Genomic DNA, 23184 nt, shown 5'->3' with positions numbered 1-23184 from the left:
AAATAAATCAACTAGTGTTGAGTCTGCCTGGCAAGGCTCAAAAGGTTGACAAGTACAAATAGAGGGACAGTAGAGTCAATGGAGTAACTTGGTGGGGCGGATTAAGAGCTGGATTATATTTGTGGATACTTTTGCTTCAAATCTTAAGAAATATCATTACCATTGTTATATATGTTATATCTATATCTATCTACACAGTGCAGGAAATAATATGAATGGACTTTTATGCTTTATATATATCACATTTTTAGCATGAAATATTGCAATATTCTATTCACTGTTTTGACATTGGGTGAGATCAGAGCAGCAGGCAGGAGGTAGACCATGTTGAGAAGCTTGAATCCGGTTTTAAATGTGATGAAAAACACTGAAGTTTTTAAGCAGGAAAGAACTATGATCTTTATGTTTCAAAAGATCACTCTGCCGTACTGAGACTAGAATGGAGGTGGCAGAGAGGAAGCAAGGCATGAGGTTAGAGGTGTCTGAATGAGGGGTGAGAAATGGTGTATTAGAACAGTAGAGGCAGTCAGCTGGGTGATATTTTTGGCCAAATAGGACATTTGCTTGGATTCAGGTTTCTTCATATGTTGTGGTACTTAGCAAAGAACAGGGGCTCTATAAATGCTGATGAATTGGTCACATAAAATGCTGTACCTGTGCTGCTATAGAAAGCTAATCCACTGGATGCGCTGAACTCCTCAATGAAGAATTGAGAAAGGGAAATATGCCCTTCAGTATTTAAGGACTTGTTCCCATATCTCCAGTAGAGCATTAGATCCTCCTCACTGTAGGCATCTGAAACAAGACAATACCATTCCTGTAACTGCAAAAAGCTCTTAGAAGTTACATGAGGCCTATAATCATGTTTTGTTACATGAGTGCCTGGTCCAATGACATATATATTTTACGTGTAGACAAGCATTTGCTAATAGACTGATCATATCCACTCCTCTAAAAAGAAAAAAAAATCCTTGAAAAATTAGAACTTGATGAATAGTAGTGTGTGGAAGCTCGTCTGATGCCCACAAACTTGTCTGGTTAAAACTCTCCAAATAGCTGCTCCCCCATTAGGTGCCTTCTCTCACAAAATGAAGCCAGGTGTCACCTCAGAGAGACACCATAGCATTGCTTCACAGTGTCAGGGTTGACTCCAGGATCTCATGATTTTTTAATTCTGCACCTCTCATGGATGAAATTCTAAAATGAGCAGGGCCCAGTGGTACACGCCTGTAACACCAGCGGCTCAGGAAGCTGAGGCAGGAGAATTGCAAGTTCAAAGCCAGCCTCAGCAACTTGGCCCTAAGAAACTCTGTGAGACCCTGTCTCTAGAAAAATATAAAAAAGGGTTGAAGATGTGGCTCAGTGATTAAGCACCCCTAGGTTCAATTCCTGGTACCATTAAAAAAAATTAAAAAATAAACATAGCCTATAAGAAATTTTCTTCTAGAATTACATTGTGTTATAGAAAGTTTCTAATAGATCTTGGAAAGAATGTATATGTAGGAGACATGCATTGTCTATCCCAGCATTTTGGTCGCATTATGAAAAATTGCAGTCAATTTTTAAGATGTCTTATCAAAAATAGCTGTTGGTCAAAGTAAAAGACAAAGAGCGGGATAAGCATTCCTTTTACAGAACTTTGATTAGAGGTCTACTTCTAGAGTGGGGTTTTCCTGGGGAATCCCATACACTTAATGGAGGATTGTGACTAGATTTAAGAATAAAATTCCAGAGCTTTCCAGATGTGGAAAGTGTGTGTCATCCTATATAATAATGTTAGAAGAATATACCTTTTTAGGAAGCTTTATAACAATTGTGGAAACTGCAATAAACAAGTAATGATGAAAGCATTTTTTTCCTCTGAATCTTCTCATTTGAAAGATAAACTGCCATCATTGCTAGTAAAAGCAAAAGCAAAACAAAACAAAATTCCCCCCACTTTGGAAAAACACATCAAGATGTTTAAACGCTTGCTAAGACCATACTTATTTCTGTGCAAGCATGTGATGTTGTGTTCAGATGATATGGACCCACTGTATCAGGAAATAAAACTTACAGCTTTCCAGTTCAAGAGAACAATTTTGAGTGTCAAGAGGAAACCTGCTGAAATCCATTAAGCACATGGCCGAAACTGTTATCCTATAAAAAGAATGAGAAAAAGAGAACTGCAGATCATTTAACCATATGGTCAAATTAGCACGCAACATTGAAGCTCCCTTATTGTTCGCCTGTTTTGTGTGCCTTTCAAGAATAATGGAAAATGGGCGTTACTATCTTTTGTCCAAATAATGCACAAGGAAGCAAACCAGGAGGATGGATGATAATTGCTTAAGACACGGATTGATGAGTGTGTTCCCGCTCTCACAATTGCTTCTGATTTCATCATCTCCTGGTCATCCCCCTCAGTGTTTTCTGGTGCTGATGTTTTCAGAAAAATACATTTCAAAGTGAGACATTTCTAAATAGATTTAAATATTTTCTGCTCTTTGAAAGACCAAAACTTAAGTAGTCTTTAGTCATAAAGGGTTGGGATAGTAGTAATAAAAAATCTACAGGTAAAGGTTTCCTTCACAAAGCAAATGTAGTCGAGGACATTCTCTTTCCAGCAGTGAGGGGAAAAGCCCGGAGCATGTTTAGTCATAGATCTATATGCACAATGCATAATTCAGGTGCTATTAAGCAAAAAGGCTTGCATGCTGATGAGGTTTATTTTTTTCAATTTTTGTATCCTCCTAGATTTTCCTGGCTTCAGGCAGAGGCTGCTGTACTATGATCTTGCCTCAAAGTAGAAATTTTGCTACCCAGAATAGCAGATCAGAGGTTCATAAAGGCCTCCAAGCAAGTCTGCAAAAAAAAAAAAAAAAAACCACCACCAACAACAACAACAAAAAAAACAAAGGGCAACAGATGCTCCCACCCAGGGTGCTCCTGAGATAATCATAGGAGTAATATTATTTTATCTTCTGTGGCTGAATTCTACTGTCATTAGTCATACACCAAAACACCAAGCTAGGGAAGAGTCTGGTTAGCTTTATGTAAGTGAAATACATTCATTCTGGTGCATTCCCAGTGTTTTAAAGCTGGAAGGCACCTCTGAGGTCTTCTCGTCCATCTCCTACATAGTACACATAAAGAAATTAATGAGCAAGGATTTAAGGTGGCCAGGCAATGTCAGAACCAAGCCTGGAACCAGGTAATCAGACTCTGAGCTTATATTGGCTCTGTTTTTGGCTAGAAGAGCTGTGCCAACAACAATTTTGAATCTTCCTGAGTTTGGGGATATCCAAGACCACCCTCAAGGTCAACCACTCATTAGACTCACAGAACTCAGCAAAGTCCTTTTACTCATGGTTCCCTTTACTACAATCAAAGAATTAGAATAAACAACAGGAAATGAGCACAGGGCAGGGTCCAGGGGAAATCAGGAGCAAGTTTCCAGTTGTTCTCTCCTAGTGGAGTCACGTAGACAGGTCTTCATTCCCTCAGCAATGGTGTGTGACAAACCAGGGAAGGTCATCTGAGCCTGTGTCTATTATGGTTTGGATACTAGGTGTTTCCCTAAAGCCCTTATGTTAATGTAGTAAAGTTCAGAGGTGAAAAGATTGAATTGTGAGAGCTGTAACCTAATCAATCCATCCTAGTTTGAATGGACTAACTGGGTGGTAACTGTAGGCAGCTGGGGAACTGTAGAATGGAGGGGAAGGGTCACAGGGGATGTACACTGGAAGGAATCATCTTTCCTGCAGCCCTTTTCCCCTGCTCTTTCTGCTTCCTGGACACTATGCCTGGAGCAGCCCTCCTCAGCCAGGCCCTTCCTCTATATAATGTTCTGCCTCACCTTGGGCCCAGAGCAATGGAGTCGGCTCACCATGGACTGAACTGAGCCAAATAGCCTTTTCCTCCTCTAAGTCATTCTTGTGTGGTATTTTGGTCACAGTGATGCTAAATGTCTAATACAGTGTCCATAGTTTTAATTGAGAGTTGGTCATAGAGCCATGGTTGACTACCTACATGGCTGACTTTAGTCTCTAGCCCTCCAGAGGATACACAGATACCATATATCCCTCAGAACCCCCACAAGTCACATTGTGAGTGTAGGATTATCTGAATTGAGCCACAGACTACAGCTAAACAAAAAAAAAAAAAATACTTTTATCCGGTAGAATATTCCAAGGGATTAGAGATTACCTTTCAGGAGATGGTCAAGAGCCAAATTTTTTTTAGAATATGAAAGGTAAGAAAAATCCAGTGAGTTAATCATTTACCAGTTGTCCCCTCATCAAAACAAATTAAAACACTTGATTCTTAGACCAAATATTGTTGTTTTGCCTAGTGAGAACTGGCTTTAATATTTTTTGAGCCTTTTTGGGTTCTAGGGATTGAACCCAGAGGTGCTTTACCACTGAGCCATATTCCCAGCCCTTTTTGTTTTATTTTGAGACAAGGTCTCAGTGCATTGCTTAGCCCTTCATTAAGTTGCTGAGGCTAGGTTTGAACTTGTGATGTTCCTGCCTCAGCCTCCCAAATGGCTGGGATCACAGGCATGTGATCATAGGCATGAGCCGCTGTGCCCGGATTTTTTAAGTCTTCTGTTACTCCTGATTTAAAAGTCCTATTGAAAATAGTACTTTTCATTAATTTCACTTAGAAAAACATTGACATCCTTTATAAAATGGCAAGCAACAGTTCCTTTGTACAAGATTTTTTAATAGGCAAGAGAACCTATAATAGTTTTCTGTTGCTACTGTATGAAATTAAAACACACTTGGTGGTTTAAAACAATGGAAATTTATTCTGTCACACTTCTTAAGGCCAGAAGCCTGAGGTCAGTACCACTATGCCAAAATTAAGGTGTCAGAAAATTCTTGTTCCCTTAGAAGTTCTGGGGAGAAATCCATTCATCTAACAACTTCTGGGAGCCATCTGTATTCCCTGGCTGTGGTCACTTTGTTTGCGGCTTTCCTGAGTCTATCAACTTTTCTCCGCCTTTCTATTTTAAAGATACTTATGGCTGCATTCAAGTGCCAACCAGACAATCCAGGATAATCTTCCTGTTTTAAGATTTTTAATTTAATCACATCTACAAGGTTTTTTGTTTGTTTGTTTGTTTGTTTGTTTTGCCATAAAAGGTAACCTTTACAGGTTCCAGAAATAAAGAGATGGATATCTTTTAGGATGTCACTTTTCCAGGCTACTACAGAAACTTCTGAGACTTCTAGGACTTTTAAAAAAGTTGAATGGCACAGGTTTACTAAACATTTTTAGAATATGTCACTCAGTATGTAGAGGACTCATTTGGTTAAAAAACATATGGAACATTAAAGGTGGAGGGCTATGACTACATAGTATTAGAACAAAAAAGAGGAAACTAAAGTAAATAAAAAAGAGGAAAAGGAAATAAACAAATTAATACTAACTTGGATGATGACTATGCCTTCTCGTGAAAAATGAAGAACACAGTCAATTATTTAGCTAGCCCGAGATTCAAACACCATTTGATGTAGAGAGGTGGGGTGAAGCTGGTGAAGAGGAATAGCAGATTTGCATACCTAGAAAATTGTAAACCAGATTTTTAAGTATTTCTAAAGGTCAGTTTCAGTCTATTTGTACAATCAACATATACCCATATACCTGGAATGGCTATAGTTAGAATAGGAAACTGATCTTTTAAAATCTGGGTGTTAGAACCAGAGAACATGGCACCTTCTCTTGTGCCTCAGCACCATTAAACCGACAGCAGGGTTGTCAGTGTAGTCTGAAGTGAGGCCCACCAGCTTCCGTGTAGATGCCTGTGGTCCAGGGAAGCAAAGCAACTGAGAGCCCTCCTTACCTGACACTGAAGAGGACGTTTCCATCAGGGTCGACGCGCAGCATGAAGTTCTCCACAGTCGTATCATGGATGAAGGATCTTTTAGAATGGATGAAAAAGATGTCAGGCACCCAAATCTTTTTGATCAATCTGTGGTCAAAGGTCATGCTTTTATTTGTTTTGCTAGGAAAGGAGAGCCTCTCATCTTTCCAGTAATGCCTGAGGTAAAAAGTCATTGTAAAGTCCTAGGCAGAGAGAAAAGGAGACCAATCAAAACCAGCAGAAACGGGGCTCAGGATCAATACTCTTGGTTCCAGGAGTGATTGCCATGGGTGTTGATGACTTGTAGGCGACTGTCCTATATTGTATTTTCAGGTAGGTTTAGGTTGAAGCTAATGAGCTTATGTTGTGAGCTTCTCCTTCACATGGACTTCAATGAATGCTGAGAGTTCCTGGGATGATAGAGTATTCATGCTAGGAAGGGAAACCATGTTATCAATGGGAAGCGATTTTATGTGAGCGTTCTGACTAATCCCCTGAATAGACTGAAGATGAAAGGGACCTGAAACTTCAATATTTTGTCTATTATTTTATCGTGATTTCTTATTTTGTTTATTATTTTATTGCTTTTCTAAATATCCACTTTTCAAATTGTTTTAGTATTCCTAATTTTGTGTTATTTCTGATAAAGCAGATCTCCCAAATTGAATAAACTATAGTTGTGCAAAAACCTGGTTACAGTCTGTATTAGAGCTAGTGGAAAGCAAGTTGTCAGAGGTCCTGGGACAAAGACGGGCTAAATTCAGGGAAAAGCATGGCCTGGTTTCCTGGTTGAGAGGGAACAGTCTCCATCTAAAGACATTTAAAATGAAATTTCTTAATACTTTAGGTCCAGGAGGATCAATATTAAAATGTAAACTATGTGCAAAACATAGCTAGAAGCTGCATCTTACTACATATTAGGGTACCTGGTGGAGACCTTGTCATACACTTGCACGTGCTAGAAACAAAAGAAATGCGCCTATAGGGGATGGTGGAAAAGGCAGTGGAACTGAGGAGAAATAAATGAAATGGAAAGTATGATTCAGATATAAGGAAGACCAGCAATTAGGTGAGAAGAGAGAAATGGACACTGAAGATTTACAACTATAAATATTTCTTCATTTAGCATAGATAAGTAAACAAAAAGGGGCTAAACAAAACCCTGAGACTACATTAACACATAAACAGAAGAGGGGTAGGTGAAAAGGAGTACTGTAGGCCTGTACATGGAAGTTAGCCGCCAAGGCACGAGGGTTCTTGGAGTAAAACTCTGAAAACTATGTAAACAAAAAAATGACTCTTGTCATTACGTAGCAAAGAAGGTAATTCTAAGTTGGAAATAGGGAAAATAAAATGGAAAAATTACGGTAGAGGATATTAAAACATTAAAAATGGCTAAAATGAGAAAACCAGGAGTAAGGGAGGCAAAAATTTAAAAAGTAAGCCTGCAAAGTGGTGTAGCAGACAGAGAGAGAGGCTACAGGGAAGGTAGTTGAGATTAGCAAGTGATCTGTTTCAAGACAGAGGTGGGTAGAGAGTATTCCATGAAAATAATATGGTTGTTTCATTCCAAAATAAAATAGTGATAATCTCTTTTGTATTTCTAGGAAAAATAAGGAAATAGAAGCACTTTTCTTAATTTTTAGTTTTCTGAGTCAAAAAATCTTTTGTTGTTTACAGATAAGCAAAATTAATATCAGTTGAAACTTCTGGAAGCAGCCTATGAAGTAGTCTTGGTTCAGTAGTCTTTCTAAGGGTAAACTCACATCTTTATGATGACATAGTGCACATCCATCGTGGTTATCCTTCTAATATATTGCTCCTAGTTCACATTATATAACTAAATACATCATGATGTTCTGTAGTGCCCCACTGCTGAAAATCTACTAGAAGGAAAAAGAAGAGTAGGAAAGGAATGGGAATTGTAATCAAAGGCAGAAAGAACTGAGTAGAAGCAGACAAAATAACTACAACCCTATTATTATTGAGCAGGGTAGGAAAGATTAATGATATGTATAACTCAAATGATTTATTAAAACACCAATGATTTTGCTACTATTGATCTCATACTTTCAGAAACTTACCATGTTAACCTCTGAAATGCTGTCAATGCTTTCAACCTGGACATCTATACCTACTGGCACTGGGGACCCTACAGAAAAAACAAGGGGTAAAATGTTGAGAAATGCAATGCATGCCAATCATTTTGGAAACCTTCAAAACAGAGAGGGTGCATTGTTTATATGTTGCAAATGAATTATTTTTTGAGTTTCTTGAAACAAAAATTTTTCCCATTTTCTATTGAATGAGTTGCTATACATTGGATTATAACAATAAAAGCACACGTGTAAACAAATGTTATTCCAATAATCCTTTGTGATTTGCTTGGGGACCTCTTAATATTTTTCTTTTGTAGTATAGAACTGATGTCCCCAGTTTTATTTATTTATTTATTTTTAGCTAGTAGTGGAAAGGTTAATGTTTTGAAAACATATGAAAAATTATGCATTTTATAAGGTCATGGTCATATCTTACAACCAGGGAGTATCATAGAGTAACTGACTCTGGGCAGTGTTGAAGTGTTTTCTCTCCTTCTGAAAAACCCAGCCTCTTTTACTTGTATAGTGGTTGGCAGACTAGAAGCACACAGATGGCAGTGCCAAGCTATGCATGGACACCATGGGTTCAGACACAACGATCCCTTCGTAGATCATCAGCAACAAAAGGCTGCACCTGGGGAGAAGAAGACATCCTTGGAATGCATTTGAAGAGACTATACCAAAAGTCAGAACTGCAGCAGTTATGTACAGGGAACTGCTGAGACTTGGTTGCAGTGGGATCACCTAGCGTCAGGTTCATGGGCCCAGAAAGACTGAAGGATAACACAGTCCAGACTGGGTGATACTATGGCATTAATTAACTTTCTGTGTGAGGGAACATTGATGCTAATAGCTTTATTATTTAGGTTTAAGTATGAAATTTGATGCATATATATGTTAACACAATTTTTATACTTAAACATATAATCTTCATATGCTTTGTTTTCGTAATGACCTACTGTCAACCTTATTATCTATTTAGTCTTGAGTTAAAAAACACTTTAAATAATTGATGAAAAAATACAAATCCTGCATAGAGAAATCCCAGCTAGCTGTTTTAGTCAAGGTTCTGGGATTTGGAGAAATCAGGCAGAGGGGTTGGAGGGGAAGGGAGGGGGCATGGGGTTATAAATGATGGCCGAATGTGATGATCATTATTATCCAAAGTACATGTATGAAGACACAAATTGGTGTGAATATACTTTGTATACAACCAGAGATATGAAAAATTGTGCTCTATATGTGTAATAAGAATTGTAATGCAGTTTGCTCTCATATATAAATAATAAAAAAAATAGAAATCAGGCCTAAGAAACTTTCTTACTAGGCTAAATAATACTTGGAAGTGCTACATGTGACGTATGAATGCATAAATTCAATGGCCTTTTAAATACATACCACTGTGTAAAACAAGCTGTCTTGCTAGTTTATGTCACTCTTCTGTGACTCCCTAGTAATTGACTGATGTTACCTTCACTATATGAACACTATATTTGCTTTTTTGTTTTATATATCCATAAAACCACTATCATTCCTCAGTTAGAAGGGTTTCAGCATGCCAGGCACTTCTCTGCCACTCAAATCTCTTCTTGCCTCTACCTTCAGGAATACCTTACTTGCATCTTAACCGCCAACTTCTTCCTGCTATATTGAATCAATCATTTCTTATAATGCTAATGGTAACTCTAAATAATGTTGTTTACTTGTCAGTTTGGATTGAGTATTAACTTGGAAACAGCTGAATATTATTCCTTTATAGGATTCAGATTTGGTGGCTTTTTTTTTTTTTTTTTTACCTTTTTTATCAAATTAGTAGAGTATCAGAATAAAAATTCATAAAAATATCTTGCCTCTGGCTCTGCATGGTATTTCATGGTAAGTAAATCTTCTCACTAATTCTAATACTCCAAGGGAATGAAATATTTGGAAAGGTCTTAGATAGGCGGCAGCATGTCCTAGATAAAGATCCAGCACTGGAGCCACATAGACTTGAATTTGAACCTAGCTCCACTATTGTTATGTGATATATAGTAAGTGACATCTCAAAGCTTGGTTTCCTCACCTAAAAAACCTGAGGAGTAATGCTCACTGTAGAATCTCATCTGCAGCCTCTCTCTGTGCTTCTCCACCCTGCCATGAGCTGAGTAGCTTTCCTTTACCGAGCCCCTCCCCCAGTATGAGTTGCCGAACCTCTGGCCCAGAGTAAGGAGTTGGCCCTCTATGACCTGAGACCTCTGAAATCATGAGCTCCAAATAATCTTTTCATCCTCTAAGTTTTTCTTGTCAGATGCTTTGGTCACAGCCACAAGAAAGATGATGAAAGCACTGCTGATGACTATTTATGCAAACCGGGGAACAATGTTTGAGCTGCCTTCAAGGACACAGACAAGCCTGTGTGGGTGAAGCACTGGGTCTTTGGGGTTGTTGGAAGGCTGGTTTGACAGTGGAGCTAAGGCATGGCTTGTCCATTAGAGATGAGTTCCTAAATAGTTTATTCTTTCCTCCCTCCAGATTTACACTGTTCTTCTGGGGAAGAATTCTGAGGCAAATGCATGTCCTCAGAACTGCCTGCCCTCATTTCTATCTCCCAAGAGCTCCATGTCCAGTGACAACTCACTTCTTGGTCTAAGATCTATGCTCTGGCTCCCTGAGGACCAAATGGAGGGTTGGGGGATGTGAAGGCTAGAGGCAGAAACACAGAACTTTGGTTCCACATAAAATTCCCAAGATCCTTCCTTTTACAGGTATGCAGCTGAGTAAAGAGAGAAAGTGGCAGTAAAAGATGTATTAAAATGAGGTTTGTAGCCAAATGAGCCTAAGCTAAACAAAACTTCTGTGATTCCCTTAATACCGCATATATCAGTTTACTAACCTGTAAAATAGGGAAAAATATATACCTTATATGCCTATTGTTGTGAGACTCCATAAAGAAATACATGTCAATTCCTTAGCATCTCCATCCAAATGGCTTAAACAACTTTTCACTCTTAGATCAGTGATAAATGTAACAGCATTAATAATGATAATTTTATAAGCAGTTTTATTAAGCCTATATGTAAAATATAATAAAAATTAAAAATATCAAGTTTTCTGATTCTGATGTTGCTTGCCTGGGATCACTAACTAGGTACACACACACATTTATAAACCTTTTTATATACATAAAGCTATAAAATCAATCTGTTTCTTTTTATGCAGGCTGGAATAACGCAGGTTAAATACATCTCATTTGCATGGTTCATTTAAAATACATTATGTCACGTATTATCTCATGTTATTATAGCAACATTTTTAGCTCCACTTGGCATATGAGGGACCTTATACTAAGAGGCCACCTACAACCCTGACTGAAACCAAAGCTGGTTAATGACAGGGATATTACCAAGTCCTTCTGACTCTCAGTCCTCTTATGTGACAAGCAGAGACCGTACAAGCAGCTTTTAATGTTTGCTTTTGTTTTAACTCAGTAGCCAATATCTAGAGACTGCATTGATTTCACTTTGAGGAAACAAAGAAATCCTCATCTATAAGACTAAAACAGAAACCCTTAGTTATGGGAGATGTACTGGGTAGGGAAAACATAAATAAAGAAAATGAGCTGCAATTTATAACCCAAGTTAAACAAAAAGCTCCCCTAAATTTATATCCTCCTGTTTCCACATAATGAGTCAATTAATCTTCTAATGCTTTATAAAAGTAAAAAAACACTGCAGCAGCAGCTGGTTTTAATGTTAAAGCTAATTAGGAAAACACATTAAGGCAAGGGAAGTGCTGAAGTTACATTTAGATCAAGAGGGAAGAAGTATGTTCATGTGTTCGTGTTATGGACAAGTATAAAGAAAGAGAAGAGAAATTAAAGCTCATCTTTTATATCCTGCAGTCTGATTTCCCCATGGAAGGAAATCATGTGGGAACATGGAAATGGTCACTGGTATAAGGAGCTGTTAAGATGAACAGAGGCAAGAGAAGGTTAAGAACTATATTTCATAGAGCTTCTAGACTGACGTTTCTGACCAAAATTATGGATTTTTTTAATGCCTGAACTGACTGAATACATAAGCCATTTGAGCATCATTTAGCCCCAGTCTATGATTGTCAGAAAAATTTCTTAATTGTCAGATGATTTGCCACCTGTCCCTAAGTAGCAGATTTCAATTGCATTTTTAATAACCTTGCAAAGTAGCCTTAGGAAAAGAATATTTCAAAAATACATTATCACTTAAAAACATCTTAACAGATCAAACAAAGGGGAAATTTAGGGTTAATTTTATGTTGTTCTGTGGGCTGGGGATGATACAGGGGATGGAGAGTAAAGGCATATGTTTTGAGATAAAAGTGGTGGTAGGCATTTAATAATCTTTAGCAGCAGGTCTCAAACTGTCAAGCATAGGTGAATCACCAGGGGATCCTGTTACAATGCAAGTTTTGATTCAGGAGTCCTGAACTGGGGCCTGAGCTTCTGCACTTATGAGAACTCCCGGGTGATTCTACAGCTGGTCCTTGTACCAGTTTAAGAGACAGGTGTTTGTGGCTTGCTTATTTCAAGGTTCACATTCAAGGACAGTGATTCTGTCACTGACTCTGACTTTCAGCGGCCTAAAGTAATCCCTTCAGAAACTCTTTCCTCTAGAATAGAAAGTAATTTGACTGAGGAACTTAACCTGTTAGGAATTAGGGCAGCTTTTGGAATTGGCGTTTCCACCTTGTCGAGCTTCCAGCTGTGGCGCCTGAGACAGTTGCAACCATTCCCGTTCCACTGGCGCCCTCTAGTGGCTAATGAGACCAGTAGCCGGCAAGTTTAACTGGATTTCTGGCCTCTAAGAGGTGATGATAGAAGAAATATTTTACAAATATAGACCAAGGAAGAGAACACCTGAATGGTGGTTATCGGGCATAGTATACAAACTTTGGGAAAATTTGATGGGATGAGAAACAGTCCATTGAGAACAGTGGAAAATTCAAATATCTTTGGAATTTGGTAAAGATGATATATTTAAAAAATAGTGAAGGAGAGAAAGAGAGGGAGAGGGAGATGGATAAGGGAAAGAGGGAGGAAGGGAGGGGGAAGAGATTTAGATAGAGATAGAGATAGAGATAGAGATAGAGAGATACTAAGAGGAAAGAAAATGAACACAGTTCTAAGTTTGTGAATTTCAAGTCCTATACAATCTTAAATTAGGATTTAATAAGTGTCAGAAACGGCCAGAAAACAAAAAACAAAAGAAATTAAACTCACTAACATTTAATGTGATGCTGATAATCTGACACAGTGGTTCTCAAAATGTGATTCACATACCAGCCTCATCAAGCAACTTTTTAGAACTTTTTAGAAATGCAAATTGTTGGAGTCACCCAGTTCCAGTGCTTCAGAAGTGCTTTGGGTGGGGCATGATAAGGACCCTTCATGTGATTCTGATGTTCAGGAAAGTTTGAGTCTCCAATGTAAGGAGTTAAGATCAAGTCCTTAGTGTTGCAACCCAATGGATTCCAGAAAATTAAAAAAAAATCAAAACATGACAAAATAGCCCTCAACATACAACTACCTAACATACTTTTACAAAAAAATTCCTGTTAACAAATTATGTATCAGGGGCATATACATGCCTGTTGGCCATAAACACAATATGACAGAAGGATGAAGTGTCCTCCAGCCCACTTGAATGGTGAGTTATTAGTTATTCATCAAAAAGTTATTCTGTTCTACAGCCAGAGGACCTTGCTTCTCCCCCTCATCTACACTGCTCTAGCTGCAGATTTCCAGGAGTCTGGAAAGTTGTCAGTTTAGGAATTTTTGGAGTGGAGACTTTGGGTCAATAAAAAGGGACTCAGTTGGGTTCAGAGAGTTCATTTTAACTGGTTGATTTCACCACACCCTGCACATTACTGGAAAACTTGGTGCCCTCAGTGATGTGGAAGAATCTGAAGGGAATACACTTTGATCCAAGCACACTCCTCTTCCATGGCCTCCTCCCATTCCCCTGACTGGTCATTGCATCTTTTCCACCACTTACTACTTCCATGGTCTTGAGCAAATCTCCCAAACTCTCTAAGCCACAGTTTCCACACTGGATTATTAAGAGTTATGATAGTGCCTATTCCATAGGATTACTGTGACAGTGAAGTAACAGTGCATTTCAGGGCTTAACATACTACCTATTTTTTTTCTTGGTTATCAATTTTAATTATTAAAAGTGACAAACAGCAACAATAGTTCAGCAAAAATTGGTTCACAGGGAGCCATGGCATTTGATATACTATAGTTCTTCCAGGAAAGTCAGGCATTCTAGCTCATGAACAAGATTTCATAATGAACATCATGTTATTGAATTTATACATTGTGCATAAAGAAGTAAGTTGGTGTGTAGGCAAGATGTATTTATTCACTGTTTACTAAACAAATTTTATTTACAATGGTGTGCACAGTAGAAAGCACATATGGGGATTGAGTTACCCCATTAGGTCCTGCTTATGACACATCTAGAGAACTGAAATTGAGCCAGGCATGGTGGCATGTGACTGTAATCTCAGCCACTTGGGCGACTGAGACAGGGGCATTGCAAGTTCAAGGCCAGCCTCATCATCTCAGCAAGGCCTTAAGCAACTTAGTGAGAACCTGTCTCAAAATAAAAATAAAGAAATAAAGAAAAAGGGCTAGGTGTATAGCTCAGTGGTAAAGCTCCTGGTTTCAATCCCCAGTACCCTTCTCACCCCACCCCCCAAAACTGAAACCGAACAACAAATATACCATTTATGGTAACTTTGAAATATTTTTTATAATCCTATTATTTTGAGAAAAGTAATAAATGTATGATTAGTAATTCTCATTATTACTATCATTAATGTTATTAATGATAATAAATTACACAGTAAGTTCTAGACTATGATTTCCAACCCATTTTAATGACCTGTGTCGATTTCATTCAAGTGAAAATGGATACGTTTCTAATTGTTCTCCTTCAAAAGAAGTTATTGTAAGTTTTTTTTTTAACTGATGGCCTTATGTTTGATCTTAATTGCTTCTATTTTTTAACTCCATTTTAGCAGTACAATGAGTTTTAACATGAGTTTTATAAAGGTAATACTCACCTCCAAATCCAGGTCTTATTGCAAAATCATGGTCCTCTATGTGGAGGAGTTGCTTATATTTCAGGGGCCTCACTTTGGTACTGTCATCCTTCCTCATTCTAGCTTCTTGTTTGCTGTCCCACCCCAAAAGAAAAAGAATACTTTTGAGATATATATGCTTTTGAATTTGGTGGGGGTACTAGAGCTTGAACTCAGGGGTGCTTTACTGCTGAGCTACATCCCCTAGTCCTTTTTATTTTTTTTCTCTTGAGACAGGGTCTTGCTAAGTTACAGAGGTTCTCAATAAATTTATGAGGCTGGCCTGGAACTTGAGATGCTCTTGCCTCTACCTCCCAAGTCACTGGGATCATAATGGTGTACCACAGTGTCTGGGTAACTTCTGGATATTTTTGTTTATGTTATCCATCTGTGCTCAACATAGTCTGTTCTGAAATAATCACATAAAATCTCATTTCCTCAGTTCATATTATGCAAATGCCAATATTTACTCTTTATTATGTAAGGATGGAGCAGGTATGATAAACCAAATTTTGGAGCACTCGAAATGATATCGTGAGTATAGATTTAATGTCCAAATAGGCAACATTTCTCACAATATGGTTGATAGTCTTGGGATATCTCAATTACTTGAGTGAAGGTGGTCAAAATTCACATTCACATATTCATGGACCCCCATCCCAGAACAACTAAATCAGCTTTCATGGAATCAACCGAGTCACTACATAATTTTTGGGATTACCGAAGTTGAACAGTCTCTGTATTAAAACAGTGAAAAAAATAAAAGCGTTGCAAAATTGTAAACTGATGAGAAAAATGATTTACAAAGACAAAATAAAAATAAAATTTGGGAGCAGGCTGAAATCCTGGCAGAATGACTTGCAGAGGTTCTAGGACACAGGGATGGCAATGCCTGGACCCACGCAAGCCAAACTGTGAAGGATGTAAAGTGTATTTTTAACCATAGTTCTCTAGGGCAAAGGCAAGGTGACGATGGCCTCTCTGTAAGTGTCCTGATGTGGGAACAAAGTCCTGTCTCCCTGGGTCTGTGAACTTGGGCACATTGCTGGATTCTCAGACTCACTTTTTCCCTGAGATACCTGCTTCCCAGTGACACTGTGAGTGTAGGGGCAGTGTCTTGGAGAGCCCAGCTCCTCTGTGAGCTGCAGTCTTCTTGTGCAGGAGACCCTCCTCAGACTCCCCTTCTAGAAAAATATCCTGGTGGTCTGCAGCCACAGTAAGGCAAGACTCTCATGGGACTTCTGGGTGAATCTAGTTACTCTGAATTCCCAATATCCATCTGGATAAACAAATATCTTCTTTAAGCAATCGAGGTCAATTGTAACTCTAGACTGCTGGAGGCAATTTATTTATTTATTTATTTTGGGGGGTACTGGGGATTTAAAAATTTTTTTTTCGTGCCTGTAATTGAAACCACGGTGTTCAACCACTGAGCTATACCCCCAGCCCTTTTTATTTTTATTTACAGACAAGGTCTTGCTAAGTTGTTGAGGCTGGCCTCAAACTTAGAATCCTCCTGCCTCAGCTTCCTGAGAGGCTGGAATTCCAGGCCTGGGCCACTATGCCCAGCTGGAGACAATTTTCTAACTCAGTAAAATTACTTTGATGGGGGAGAATTTCAGTTTGTGAGCAGTTGAAGAGATGTGTCTGGGCATGTGGTCTCCTGAGATCATCCAGTGTGGTCTTTCAACGGGGCAATTTCTGGAAATCTCTGAGGTCTACAGACATACTTTTTCTAATGATAGGAATAAAGAAACTGGGAGGAAAAAAATCTGATGTTGGTAGAAGGCATTAAGTTTGACTCTAAATATGTTAAGACATTTTATCTTATGAATAATGGAACACATAGAACTATTTCTTTCAAGAAGCTAAACTAGAAAAAATCTTCTAGGGAGCTAAAATGAACTATTTATTAAAAAAGTAATAGCAGCTGGTTTTATTAAATGCCTACTATGTTTAAGGCGTCATGGCAGATGTTTTGTAAATATTATCTTCTTTGGCATGCATCCAAAACATCTGGTTTCCTGGGCCTGATGCCCAGAGTTTCTGATTCAATAGCTTTTGAATATGAGAATTTGCATTATAACAATTTCTCAGGAGAGCCACTGCCCTAGAAAATAGTAGACATTTAATAAAAGCTAGTTATTTGCTATTATTTTAAGAAAAATGGAAATGTAACTTTGTAAACTTAAGAAAATTACTCCTTTGCTAATAATATTTTAATAATACTATTAAATGACATGTCACTGATGTATCCTTTATAAAACTTATCTCTCCATGAGATTGAAAAGGATAAATTTTAATTAAGAATTTCAAGAACACTGAACACAGAGACTGTTGTGAAATGCTCTCTTGGCAATACTTGAAAACACATGCATCTATTTTTGACCTAAGGGCTCTTCTGTTACAGGATGGGACGTTCCATATTTATCTATTTTTACCATTTTTAAAATCTCATCTATTTCCCAAAAAGGAATTTGGTGCTTGTATACTTACCCTCTAAAGGAATTTTGGAGATTACCTGCTTCTTCACATATACATAAATAGACCTCTTCAGTTTTTCCATCATAAGTTTTAAAATTACTTAAATATTTATGACTAAGAGAAAACTTATATTCATCATTTAAATGTAGCCAATGAATTTGAACTATTTAAAAATATATAAGCAAACTCTTCTTTAAAATATTAGAAATTTTATAGTGTTTCTATGTTTAGTGATTACTCTTTCTTTTCTTCAAACTTGACTTTCCATCTTATTTCCCCCATAGAAATTTATGTATGTATGTATGTATGTACCAGAGATTGAACCCAGGGGACTTTATGAAACCCAGGGCACTTTATCACTGAGTAACACCCTCAGCCCCTAGTCCCCCTTTTTGAGACAGGGTCTCACTAAGTTGCTTAGAGCCTCCCTAAATTGATGAGGATGGCTTTAAACTTGAGATCCTTCTGCCTCTGCCTTCTATCTTCGGGGATTATAGGTATGTGTCATTGTACCCGGCTTCTCCATAGAATTTTAACCACACCATAATGTGTCTTCTCAAGAAAAATGTGTGTAGATTGAAATTAACTTTTTGTTTTGTTTTGTTTTCTATAACCATTACAAATGAAGTAAAGCATGGCTGAAGTAAATATCGATTCTTATTAAAATTAAGAATGAAATTTTAGTGGAAGTACATTTGTTTATGAAATGATGGTATATTTTTCCTAATTATTTTATGTATAAGTAAATGGATGTTACTTATTGCTAGAATGAAACTGAGTTTATCAAAAGTTTTGTTTCTATTTTTTATTTTTAATAGATGAAATGTTGAAAACATTTGTTCAGATATATGTAATTATGTGGAATTTAATATTTTAAATGTTGTCTTAGCAACATAACAATTATTTAAATTTCTTCTGACATGTTTTTCAAATTCACATTGTATTATATATCAACAGTCATTTTTAATGGGTTTTAACTAACAAATTAATTAGGTTCTTTCTCTCTAGTTTTGTTGAAAGCAAAAAAATAGTAAATCATCTAGTTTGGAAAAGGATGCATCATACAGTCATCCCTTTACTTTTTGGGTGGGGGTAATGTCTCTTTGTACCCAGGAAGTTATTACACACTGGGGCAATGCACAGAGTAGGATCTAGGAAGAGAGAAAGGTACACTTTAACTTTTTCAAGTTGGACAGAGTAATCACTAAAGACAGCTGAGTTTTCAGGTGGAGTTTTAGCAAAAAGGTCAAAAGAAAGTTAAACTGTTTAAAAACTTTGCATGTCCCCATAGATATAAACCTCAGGAATATAGATGCTTGTTTGTTTAAAGGCCTCTGTCTTATCAAAATACATTAAAAAGTTAATGAAATAAAGACAGAAACAAAAGAGAAAAGAAGCAAATACGTTTACTGAACAGCAAATATTTATTGCTGTTACTTATATGTGAAGAACATCAGGTTCAGCCCAGAACTTTCTAGTCTTATTCCAGGTATGCAATATTTTAAACCATTCTGTGTACCTTCTGGTCTCTTCCCCATTCTAGAAGAAATGACTTCAGTTTTCATAGTTACTGAGAGAAAGCTATTGAATAACTTCTGTCTGAGGAAAGGCTCTTCCAGAAGTCCTGATGGGATCAAACAAAGAAATCTCAATTGATGGAAGACGGGTGCATCAGCATTCTTAAACTTTGCCTTAGCCCACAAAGTGCTGTGAACATTGTTAGAGAGACAGAGGTGTACATCTTGGTAATAGTTGAGGTTTTCCTCTGACTTAGGACTTAGTCTTAAGTCTCAGGGGAACTAAGAAGGTCTTTGAAGAAGACATACTAGGGAAAGATTTTTAAAGTACTGGAATTGGTTGACAGAAAACAAAAACACCTAACTCATTCTGTTGATTTAGACTCTCATTAATGAAAGGAAAAAAATCTCATATTAATTGAGTCACACTTTGTTGGATGCTTTACAGAACTGTTTTCCCAAGAGTTTGGAGACCTGTATATTTGATTAGTCCACTAGAATCAGAACTTAAAAACAACTAGGCCTCACGTGAATAGACTATTTACCCAAGGGAGGTTGTAATTAACAAGTATATTTAAAAGTTTAATTGAAAGAGTTAACAGTGGGATACCAATTAAAACTACAACTACTATTTTATACCTATTAAATGCATAGAAGACAAAAAATAATGTTAGTATAGTTCCCTATACTGATAAGGATATGATGAAATGGGAGTATTTAAACCTTACAAGTAGGAGAATAATTATTGGAAAACTATTTTAGAATTTAATCTCAGGAGCCATAAAGATATTTTATATGTTTTGACTCAGTAATTCAATCCAGAAAAATTATAATTTTTATTAGTAGAGGAAATAAATACATGAGTGCAAATATTTATTGCTGTTACTTATAGCAGTGCAAAGCTGAAAATAAATGCTCAATATTGAAGGAGTTAATTCTCATTCTTTAATTCCAATTAGTAATATGAAGTGATGAAAAATATTAGAGTATCTATGAAGCAATGAGGAAAATGCTTAATTTAAGAAAATATAAAATACTTTCTATGCTGTAACTTTAACCAGGTATATGAATTAGGATTGAAAGTCAATTTAGAAAAGAGAAGCATAATGGAGATTATTTTGGTACTTTTCCATGCAAAAACCCATTATTGTTATAGTGCTATTTGTGTAGTGATTTATAAATGATCTAGACCAAGTTGGACCTTGTCTCTAGGATTGCTTACCTTATCACTCTTCTTGTCATTCTAGAAGCATGTCCTATTGTTAACATGGTTATTTTTTCTCACTTTGATATGAACCAGTGCACACTGAAGTGCAGTTTATTGTTCCAAGCATATAGGCAAACTTTAAAATAATTTTATAGACATTAGTTTTCTTTAGAAAAATACAAAATATAACAAAAAAGTTTATTAGAGTGATAGATGCAAATCCAAGGAATAAAGTAAAAGTAGTGGGAAAATCAGTTGGTTCAATGTTTGATTAAGAAAATCTTCATAATTATGGATCCAATGTTTATTTCCAGGTCCCTGATGCTCGTGAGGTGCCTTAGAGAGGACATGACACATTAAATAGAGTGACTCTTGTGGCCTTATGTAAGGGCTCTGAACACCTGAACTCTGGGAATGCTTACTTGACTTTAGTCAATAGCCCATCTTATATAAAGGAAAAACCTATGCAGATGAACGTTTCTGTGAAAGAGCCAACCAGGGAAAATGTTCCAGTTGAAACACAGCAGTTCCTATATCTCCCTTGGGTCTCTGTCAGCTCACAAGTTCAGTGGTGATGCCTCAGCTTCCTTATTTGCAAAATGAGAAAATTGGACCAGATTAAGAGCTAGTCTGCAGACATATTTTGGATATCTCCTACGATATATTAAATTGGAAAATCTCATATGAAAACCTAGACTCCTGTTTCCTTTGAAAAAATCAGAATATCTGGTAACACTGTGCTCAAATTCTCTTATAAAAAGAGAAGCCTGAACCTGATGAGACACACCTCAGAAGAGCATATATCCTGCAATTAGAGTTTCTGCTTCTCTCTTCAGTCTTACTTGCAGTTGCACTTGAATTTGCAATCTCTAGGTCCTTACTGACTTTTACAGTGAGTTTAGGGAGATGTTGATAGTTGTTTAACAAATGGCTCTCCACGTTTAAAAAAGCCTTAATTTTTACTGTTTATTTATGTCAAGTGAATTTTGTTTTATTTTCATGAAGTAGAATACTTCCACAAGTTACTGAACTTTAAGACAGAGATTGTCCCTATTATAGTACATAGATAACAATATGGCATGGAATACTATGGACTAGCATATTATAGACTAATACAGTATGGCATAAGATGATATGGTATGGCATATTGAAGTAATTCTACCATAGAGATATACTAAGCCTAAATAATCTCAAGACCTTAGATGATAGCAAAATTTAGTAAAGTAATTAGGAAGTGGTGAGTTAAATATTTATTGCCTTTGAATTATAAATAACTTATTTAATTATAAATTTATACAACTTAATTTTTAATAATTTTTTTAACAGCATACAAATTTTATGAAAATTTATCAAGCTTGGTGGCACAGATTCTAGTGCTCTGCTGATTATTCTTAAGGCCAGGGTCAGTGTGTCATTCCCATGGTATCCTCAACCCCCAACGCAGCACTTCATGTGAATGTCACTCAATAAGATTGTTGAAAGAAAGACTACGTATTCAATGAGTCTATATATCTCCTCCTTTCTGCATTACTAGGGAGCCAGATTTTCTCCTCAGGCAAAAGAGGGACATTTTCATTTGCCAAAACTTTCTTTGTTCACGTTCTTCCCTGCTTTGTTTTTAAGAAATAAAAGACATTTTTGAAGCAAAGATTTTAAAAGAAATCTTTAAATTAAGAAAAGTGAATGTTCATATAACAAATAAGGTTACATTCTGAATGAAAATAGTTAATAACAAAGCACTTAAGGGCTAGATTGCATGAAAGAGTAGGTTCAAGATGATATGTATAAATTCAAAGTGAGGGATAAAAATGCACTACATAATTTTCAAAGGAAGACCATGACTTCTTTTCATGTTCACTCTGTTAGTTCTTTTGCATTATGAAGGGGTAGATTATTAATTCATTCATTTCTTATTTGTTGGTAATCAGGTTGGATGTTGGGGAAAAACCCTCACATAATAAATCTTGGGCTTTTTTCTCTAGAAACTACCCTGTATAGTAATTCATGTATTTTTTGTCAAATGCTTTAGAATCTGCACAAGAGATCCTGAGTGACAGCTCAGAAATTGGCTGGCTGTATTATTCACTCAGGGAAAGTGCCTGGTTTCATTCTAAGTGGCTACTTCTGGTTTACTAAGTCCCCAGTGCCCTACAGGATTTTTCTTTGAAGAACAAAAGAAGCAGATATAAATTTTAATGAATTGTATTCTAGTTTGTGGCTCACAGGGGCATTTCATTCAGGATATAAAGAAGCGAAAACAAACATGTTAGACCTCTTGTAGCAGAAACCTGGTGGCGGGGGGTTTCCTCTGGAGGAAATCTGGCTTGCATAGGTCTGTAAAATTTCCTCTTCCTTTTAATGGGATCTAAAACGAGGCACTTAACAGAAGAGAAAAATTTCCACCATGCCACAGAGAATTTATGTTCCCTTACTGTCCTTAAAAGACACCTAAAAAGGACAGTGGGCAGATTTTTCTGCAGAGATACTGTCTTCAATACTTCCTTAGTTTCTGCCATTGACAGTGGGCCACGACAGTGGATTAGCTTCTATAACAATCTTTCTTCTCGTCTAAACATTTACTCTGCAGATTGGACAAATCCCCCACAGTTTAAATGGCGCATGATATTTAAGCAGTCTTCATTTATTTTAAAATTAGATAAAATATACTACATGAGTTGTATAAGTAATCTGGAAAAAAACCAGCATAGTTTGGTGGTAGAATACTATATTTCCCAAATATTTTCTTTCCTAATTGCCCCGGAGAAGGCTCTGAAGTGGTTAAACTGTACAAGACCTTACCTCATTTCAAATCGGGAGTCTGGGAGAATGGAAGGAAAATGTGGGAGGAAGGCCTTGATTTTTAAGAGCAGAGCAGGAAGTCAGGACTCTAGTCAATCTTCCCTTTCAATGTTGGTCCATTAA

The 23184-nt window shown here is 36.9% G+C and overlaps 1 protein-coding gene across 1 annotated transcript in view; it reads right to left on the bottom strand.

The window, feature by feature from the left end:
* The window catches only part of Gabrr3 (gamma-aminobutyric acid type A receptor subunit rho3), a 44083-nt gene that overhangs the window by 19845 nt on the left and 1054 nt on the right, over window positions 1-23184 (bottom strand). The window contains exons 2-6 of the mRNA XM_027943274.2: window positions 15037-15149; window positions 7936-8003; window positions 5831-6054; window positions 2057-2139; window positions 655-795 (exon numbers count right to left, since the gene is read on the bottom strand). Of these exons, the coding sequence (XP_027799075.2) occupies window positions 655-795; window positions 2057-2139; window positions 5831-6054; window positions 7936-8003; window positions 15037-15149 (629 nt within the window). The remainder of the gene's footprint in view (window positions 1-654; window positions 796-2056; window positions 2140-5830; window positions 6055-7935; window positions 8004-15036; window positions 15150-23184) is intronic.

Source organism: Marmota flaviventris, chromosome 8 (assembly GCF_047511675.1).
Source record: "Marmota flaviventris isolate mMarFla1 chromosome 8, mMarFla1.hap1, whole genome shotgun sequence".
Taxonomy (NCBI): domain Eukaryota; kingdom Metazoa; phylum Chordata; class Mammalia; order Rodentia; family Sciuridae; genus Marmota; species Marmota flaviventris.
This window is presented reverse-complemented; position numbering and strand designations above follow the sequence as displayed.